The sequence below is a fragment of the Pseudorasbora parva genome, chromosome 2 (genome assembly GCF_024679245.1).
Source record: "Pseudorasbora parva isolate DD20220531a chromosome 2, ASM2467924v1, whole genome shotgun sequence".
Classification (NCBI taxonomy): Eukaryota; Metazoa; Chordata; class Actinopteri; order Cypriniformes; family Gobionidae; genus Pseudorasbora; species Pseudorasbora parva.
In genome coordinates this window covers 35,863,804-35,872,533 of record NC_090173.1, presented here as the reverse complement: position 1 = coordinate 35,872,533, position 8,730 = coordinate 35,863,804, and the positions used below count along the sequence as shown (strand labels likewise).

General features: G+C 37.7%; 1 protein-coding gene across 1 annotated transcript; it reads left to right on the top strand.

Moving 5' to 3' along the window:
- Positions 1–899: 899 nt before the first annotated feature.
- Positions 900–7,385, top strand: gng13b (guanine nucleotide binding protein (G protein), gamma 13b). Its single transcript, XM_067418346.1, has 3 exons — positions 900–1,342; positions 4,287–4,432; positions 6,200–7,385. Exons 2-3 carry the CDS (start codon positions 4,335–4,337, stop codon positions 6,303–6,305), a joined length of 204 nt encoding a protein of 67 aa, XP_067274447.1. The 5' UTR covers positions 900–1,342; positions 4,287–4,334; the 3' UTR covers positions 6,306–7,385.
- The last annotated feature ends 1,345 nt before the right edge of the window (positions 7,386–8,730 follow it).

Here is an 8,730-nt window from a genome sequence, read left to right as displayed (position 1 = left end):
TATGTTACTTTTAACGCCCGTGAACGATAACTAAAGATTTAAGCAACTGCTGCTTTAAATGTTCCAGCTCGTTACAGCAAGGAATATGATTGGCTGTCAATGGTTTTATCGTTCATCCGCTAGAAAAAAATCGTTCTGAAAGTGATCCAACAATAATCTGTGCCGAGTGCGTTATCGTTATAGCTGTAGTGTGAACTCTGCTATTTTGAGAACGATTTTTTGAACTATATCATTATCGTTATAGCTGTAGTGTGAACTCTGCTATATTGAGAACGATTTTTAGAAATATAAGCCAATCTAAAATACTTTATCGGACGGTAATCGTTATATTTATAGTTATCATCCTTAGGCTGAATGTGACAGAACAGAGAAATTATATCTTTGGAATCACTTTCAGAACGATTTTATCCAGTTGATGAACGGTAAAAAATAATAATAATAAAAAATTAAATAATTTACAGCCAACTAGAATCCAATCTGCTACAACAAACACGCGCATAGAATAAACAGAACTATAATAAAGAACGTTCTTTCTTGGTGTTACGAAAAACGTGCTACGTCATACGCCGTTCCGCTTGCAACACTCAATTGTTTTTTGCTGAAACTTTGCTATAATAATGAACAAGATCGATTTTTCGTGTTTATTGAATTGTTTTATTAAGAGATTCGTACGTGCCAGCCGGTGTTTTCAGAAAAGCACTCTTGTAGTGTGATTTTGCCTAAAAGCACCAGATAATATAAAATAATCGCACAGTTTATGCTTCTTTGACTGAAAAGCTTCGCGAAGCATGAGTAAATATGTTGATGCTCAAATTTTCCATATTAGGGCATATAGGCTACTGGATACAACCTAGAAGGGTATGAACAAATCCATATGGAAAATCTAAACACTCACACTGACAATTCTAGCGAATAGGCAAGGGACATCGGGCGTCCTTTTGTCTCCAACATTAGAAGAGGCATTTAGACTTCAACGGCATAAAACCGCCCCCCGATTCCCCCCTCCCAGGCAGATTTGCCCCAGCACCTCCTCTACATTGGCCCAGCAGCGACTGAACAGCGTCCTTGCACTTTACTAGGCTGTAACCACTGCCATCAGCTCAACTTCTTCAGCATCGTTTCAGCTGTCTCTGCCGCTGCTGCCGGAGCTTACCAGCCTGTCTTCAGTCTCCCTGATCAGTCTTTTGGCTGTCTACGAAGACTAGACAATCGCCCATCGTTTGTTTTCGCCAATTATACAGACGTATGTGTGTTTTTGATCAATCTAAGGACATTTCCCATAGATAAGAACAGTCTGCGCCAAAGACGGGCTTCGGGTATCACCCAAAGATACATCACCGAGGTAAGCGACATAATTGTGAATTCACATCGATCTAATCTTTTCCGTGATTGTCTCTTCATGACAGTTGACATAACTTATTATATTGGCGTGAAATATTAGTGATTGACATCCATTCTTATTTTTTGTTGTTGCATTTTTCATATTGTTTTTCCACTCCCACCATCATCGCTGTGGCTGCCAGCGATTTTGCCGGTGTTACATAAAACTTAGATTTTCGGCGTTCTGTTTGTACCTCATCAATCCCTCTTTTTGATTAATAAAACCATTGGGTTATTTAAGCGTAGCGTTTATTTACAGGAAAACGAAAGGAAGAAGCCTACAATTCAGCCTTAGCCTGCAGTAGCTTCTTAATAGTTTTATCTGCTCTGTGAAAATATACCTATTGGAGGTAACTGATACAGCAAGTCATGCTGTTCATCATCAGATGATCTTATAGCTGCAGATATTATTCCATCACATTCATTGACAGTTTGGATTTATCTTCTTTAGTTCTTTCACCAGTCTACACCAGCTAGGACACAATACACATATTATGATATATGTGCTTCTGTTTAGTAATTGTTCATACTGAATTCATTTTTTAAATCAAACTAAAATGTAATCCCCCTATTTGGATGCTACATGGTGATGACCTACATCATTGAACGACCTACATGAAGAACTTGGCTTGGGAAGTTCATCCTCATTCTCCATCTAATGTCACACTGTCATACTGTACTGATGAGTGCGCATATTGTTATTAAAAAAATAACAAATATAAAATGATATCATTCATCCAATTCATCAAATATGTCATGCATCCAGAGCTTGACATTGATGCCCGCCAACCTGCCAAATGCAGGTTTTAGAAGTGGATACACTCACACACTCACTCCTAGCCACTTTAGCAGTTGAATTTCTATTTTTACACATTTATATACATATTCAACTGTAGTCTTTCAAAAAGACATCTGAAATAGTAAACCAAGTGCAATGTGTTGTCAAAAATATAGATAGATAGATAGATAGATAGATAGATAGATAGATAGATAGATAGATAGATAGATAGATAGATTCTGAAATATCTCAAATGCTTCTAATACTCGTTTTCCGCAGAATAGATACATGATACCAGCTGCGCTTTCTCGCTCTCTCATTTCTCCGACAGCGAGCTAACACACAAACCCGCCTCCCCTCACTCATTTCATTTGCTCTGGCTTGAATTTTGTCGTGGGATTGCGAGTATTGCACATCATTTTACTCATTCCTGCAGATTTTGTGCTTACAACTAAAGTGCGCACACATCAAAGCCACCTCTCAGTACTAGATTTAGTTTTTTTGTTGTTGCTTATTGCGCCTAATCAGTCAATTGAATACAAAATAATGTCAAAATGCCGGTCTTGGCGAGTATTCCTGTATTCAGTGACAGCAGTCCAATATACATGCGCTGCCAATTTATGAGATAATATTACAAATATCTATATGGCAGTTTTTCCTTATTTTTCAAAAAGATAAAGATATCGATGTCAAAATTATGGCCAGTGAAAATGCTGAGTGGCTAATAACTTTGGAAAACCACTAGCTACAGTGGCTGGTGAGCAAAAAAGTGAATGTCAAGCCCTGCATGCATCAATAATATTTGATTCATGACTAATGGGTGAGGGGGGAAATGTTTAGGCCTTGCGGCACACTGCTGCATATTCTGGGACACTATTGATTCTATATTTGTTTAGGGCCTCAGACTAGTGAAGCACTGAAATCAGTGTATTTGCCTTCTGGCAACAACCGATTTCTGGTTCCATTGTATTGGGGCACAATGTCATGAGTTTCATGAATATCTCCATTTGAATTAAGTGTTTATGTGTGGTTTGAGTTTTTTTTTAGAGCATTACAGTTAATTATACAGTTTGCAAAACGTCTCTGTCCCCCAACCATTTCTGAACATCATGTTTGATTTGAAGAACAGCACAGTCTCCCAGCTGCTGTGAGTGTGTTTAGTTTCAGATAGTGAAATCAGAGCTTTTAGAGTGAGAGGCTCCAGTGTCTGGCTGGTGTTGCTGGGAAGCGCTTAAAAGCCTTTATGGGACGGATACAGACAGGCAGCAGAACACCTGCATGCTGAACTGTGTCTGCTCTCCGGCTCACACATGCCCTAATGCTGGAACACTGAAACCCTCAAGACGCAAACTCTGATCATCCAAGCCCTGCTCAGAGAGGAGCAAGCATTAGATAAGCATCTAATTGCTGAATTCTGTATTTATCTCACACATGCAGTACATTCTAGTACAAAAAAAAGGACCAAAACAAAAAATCTGATTCATGTGGTGAAATCTATTATTTGTTATTTAAGTTAAGTTAAGTTATATTGTAACATGACTGAATCAGCCTTAGACTGCCTTTTTTAGCCTTTATTACACACGGTAATAAAACACGGTAAGGTTTAGATAAGGTAGAAGCAGTTCTGTGAAGTTAATAATGGCACATTTTTTGCTTTATCAATTGTAAAACAAAAGCACAAGAATTGTCCATTTCAATTAAATAAATTTTCCAAATGCTAAATAATAAGTAAAATGAATCACATATACCATTATTTGCTGAAAAGCTCACATTATTGTGGTAATCAAAGTAACCGAATAGCATTACAAAAAGTAGCTTTTTCATATTACTTCACATATAAAATCTGTTCACCATGGACATACAGATCACATCCACAAATCATTAGTTGTTGCATACACACATCAAATGATGTGAGGGGCTGGTTTGGCAAGATTTTTATTTCAAACCACATTGCCTGATGCAAAGTCAGGTATTAAACATCAACATAAACATACATCTATGTAACATTTTTATGTAGAGCTGCCAGCTCGCATGTCTATAAATGAATCACTGGGTCATGTAAAACATACACTAAAGCGGTTTCAGTGGGGGAATTGGTTTTGAAATACAATCTCCTTTCTTGTTTCAGTCTTGTTGTTTAGGTTTAGTGTGATCACTTCCGCATCAAGCCACAGTCATGGATGAGATGGACTTGCCCCAGATGAAGAAGGAGGTAGAAAGCCTCAAGTACCAGCTGGCCTTCAAAAGGGAGAAATCCTCCAAGACAGTGACAGAGTGAGTGTGTTCTCTTTTGTTCTTCACACTGTGATAGTCTCTGTTTCAACCCATATATTTTATTCTGTCGCCCCATACCACAGCAGAAAAGATAATGAACCTTTCTACCCACCTTCTATTTTTGGTTCTGTACATCACATAGTCATGCACAGAAAAAACCAAACAGCAAGTCATTAGAACATCACCCATATATATTTTATTATGCAAATACCTCATTCTCATTGGTCAATTGTGACATTGAGCAGCCCAGTATTTTGTTATAATGAACTCTCAACTGTACGTGTGACCGTTGGTTTGACAATATAGTAGTGCGACTCTCATATCACTCGATGGCCTCTCACTTTGCATACCAATGCAAGTTAGATTAGCTAACTCCAGCAATCTCGCGGCTTTCCTGTGGTAAAAATTGCTTCAGTTTCGTTGTTGTTGTTGTTTTGTTTGTTTTTTCATTTATTTTAATGATTCATATTCTGCATATATGTAATGTAACAGTGTTCTAATAATAAGAATAAATAAATAAAAACACAGTTAAAAAAAATTGGCTTCAGTTTCAGGAATATTTCTATATACACTTTTGTTGAAAAGCCTGTTGTTGGTAAGATTTTTTAATCTTTCTGAAACCAGTCTATTATGCTCACCAAGGCTGCCTTTACTCGGTCAGAAATACAGTAAATACTATAATATTATTATAGATGTAATGTATTCCTGTGGTGCAGAGTCCTTCAGAAATCATTCTAATATGATGATTTGCTGCTCAAGAAACATTTCTAAAATACATGGAACCAGGTGACACTGCCTGGTAGCACATTCAAGTTAGAAACAGCTTCACCCGCTCTTACGTTACAAATAAGGTGGATATGGTGAGCATAAAACCTTAGCAATGACCATTGTTGGTCCTGTTTTTTTAGCAGAAGCTTTAAGCAATTGTGTCTGCTTATTACTTTTTTTTTTAAATTTTATTTATCCACTTACCACATTTAGTGAAGAGTAATCCGCTTTGTCAGTGGTTTTCCCTAAACTGTTTCCTGATTGAATAACCCTAATGTCACCATGAACTCATAACTGAAGTTATTTTTAAATTTGCAGGTTCACCTCATGTCACAAATTAGGCTGCCCAGAGGTCAGGTCCTCTTGGTGATTGTTCAGGACAAAGCTAATGCTCTCAGATCTCTGGTGTTTTACTCTCCAATTTGAGAGCAAGCATGGCCTCTTAGTCACACCCGCCACTGTCACATTACAGTGACATCTCATTTTCCTGCGTCCCAGGGCTCTCTTCCTGAAATATTCACAATGGTAATTTCCCTGTTACAAATTACATTTTACCGGCCAGTAGTGAACAGCCCAGTTTACGCCAACATAGTGGTTCCTCCTGTGTTATTGTGCAGCTTAGCTGAATAAGCAATTGTGAATCCATCATAAAGTTGGGTCATGGTAAGTTAAAAACTGTACTTGAGCCTAAGATGATCACTCTCATCTTGGACACATCATTTCTATTAATCGCCTGTGATGGATGGTGCTTCTGCAAAGAGTTACGTGATTATCACCCTCATTTATCATTTGTTCAACATGGGGGCTGTCTTGCATGACCCCAATTTCACAAATCACTCAGCATCCGTGTTCAAAGTCGCAGGCAACCAGAAGAAATTTCGGCTCTATTTACTCCTAAATAGTAGCCATTTTTGCATCAAATGTGAGGTTTGTTACTTTAAATAGGTTGCATTTTTCATTGTGGCCCAGAATGATGAGGAAACTTCTTGCTCTCCTCAGCTTGGTGAAATGGATCGAGGAGTGTGTGCCTGAGGACCCTTTCCTGAATCCCGAGCTAATGAAGAACAACCCATGGGTGGAGAAGGGCAAGTGTGTGCTTCTATAAAAGAGTAGCAGCAACAGCGGTCGCCCCAGCCCTCCGCCTGAGCCTCCACCAGCCTGACAGGACAACACGGCGCTTGCTCTCTGTTTCATCCCCTCATCATGAATGTACAGCAGTTTAGCATCCACTGCACAGAAAACACACACTCATACACAAACAACACTAGCTCTATATAGTCAGAATTTGACACTTTGACATGCATTGCTATTATATTTATAACCATTGATATATCTTTATATGCAGTTAGTGGAATTTCTCTTTGACTTCAGTGTTGTCGCCGCTGCTTGCACGCTTGATCTTGAGTTCAGGCATGTGTCGACATGGAAATGCCAGAAAAGGCCTGTTAGACAACATACTGCATGACAGAGGTGAGAAGAACGCCTCAAAAAAAGGCAAAGGCAACACATTTGTGAGTTGCCCTCTGTTACGCAACATGTTCATTCTCGTGGACTATTTACACCACACTCAGCACTCTCACTTACAGACCGTTTTTACACATGTACAGATCGTTTTAATTTATTAACTTATTTATGATCGTTAATTTATTTATTTAATATTTGGTTCACCACCGAAGCTGTCGGCGCCGACTGCTTTAGAAGCTACAATGGACCTGCTGTTGTTAAACTGCACCCTTCCTTCCTTGAAAGCTAAAGGATAAAAAAAAAAAAACAACGCATCTTGCCAGGTCACCATCGAATACTGCCTTGTACACAGTTTCCTTAAAAAGAATGTATGTGTGTTGTGAGGGACTTGTAAACCATCAGCACCCTTAAGCATTGAATGGATATGCAAACAGAGAGGTTGTGCACTGGCCAAGGCTTTTTTTTTCTTAGATTAATAGCTCAATCTGCACTTATGGCAAGGATGTGGGGTTAATTTATGACTTTGATTTGTTCATGTTTTTATATATTCAAACAGTAGAAACCTGTCTAATTATCTAGATGTGTGTTAAATATGAGAATGCTTTGAGAAAATATGCATAAGATCAAGTACTAGTTTAATAATAAGCAATAAGTGATTACATTTTTTATTGAATGTTTTACAAAACATCTTATTGAATAAAGTAGAGGATTTTTAGACAGCTTCAATGTCATTTGTGTGTTTCAATTGGGTGTGTGTCATGGGTTGGGCGATATACAGCTCTAGAAAAAATTAAGAGACCACTTAACCTTTAAAAATCATTGCTATTATAACAATTATATTGAGATTATAGTAATAATCATGGCTGTCAGTTTACCACGATAGATAGATGTGACTGATTTAAAAAACGATTAAATTATGGCCCCTCGTCCCAATACAAAGCTCTGCACACTACATGCGGGGGAAATAAAATCATGATAACATTGGACATGAATTAGGAATTTGTGTGTTCCTAAATGTTTGTTCAATTGTAGGATTAAAACAAGGGAACAAATTTGTTCAACATGGGCACGATTTAACTGAAATGTGGGAACAAGTCCTTAATTCATGGCCACAATATTTTGTTCAAGTCATAAGAGAATTTCCTAAGAGTCATTCAAACTTGAATTTTTTGCAAGCCAAAAAATAATATTAACAAAACAGCTATATGGAACGGAATGGTTTCAAAGTTTATAGTTGAACTATTATTATTTTAACTGTCTTAAAAACACAACGCTTATGGCACGAGACAGAAAAGATTCTATGGCAGGCTTATTTTCTAAAATACTGAAATGAAACAAATAATATATTGACTTCTAAAGTCACTTTTTATGTTTTTTCAGTGCTTTCTTCACAATAATGTAACCTAACATCTTCAAATTATCTTTATCTTTTCTCAACAAATATGACATTAACATTGATTAATTTAGCAGATGCTTTTATCCAAAGCAAATGAAGAAATTCATTCTAAACAATATGGGTGAGATTAATTGAAACGGACATGCAGTAATTGTTTTTTTTCTCCATCTCCTTCTGAGAGAGACAACAGCACTGTCTTTAACAGATTCGGTACCTCTTTTGTAAATGTAAAGTCCATTAGCACAATGGGCACAGTCTGTCACTGCAGGAAAAAAAAAAAAAAACACCTTACAAATTCATTCTCTGCTAAATAATGGAACACATGAGACTCTTTTCTTACCAACTAAGAAAAAAAGGTAGCTCTTCTTTTAGAACACTTTGATTTCACTCTGTACACACCCATCCGCGTTTTGCAAGTGAAACTTTGCCAGGCATTTTAATCAAAGTCAATACATCTTTATGCAGTGAATGTGAGTATCGGACTGCAGCCGTCGCCCGTTTGCAGAACAAAGATGCCACGAGTGGTTCTGGTGGCCGTGAGACTAACACGGTGGATAATGGCTCACTCACTAAGATTAAGATATGGTAATCCTGATGCCCATTGCCTAGCCACACATTCACATGATTGCTCTCTACGCCGGTTGAACCCACAGCAGATGACACTCTAATC

Coding starts and splice junctions, on each gene's coding strand:
- gng13b (XM_067418346.1), top strand. CDS start 4,335: ATGGATGAGATGGACTTGCCCCAGATGAAGAAGGAGGTAGAAAGCCTC. Junction 4,433..6,199: donor TCCTCCAAGACAGTGACAGA/GTGAGTGTGTTC, acceptor TGCTCTCCTCAG/CTTGGTGAAATGGATCGAGG.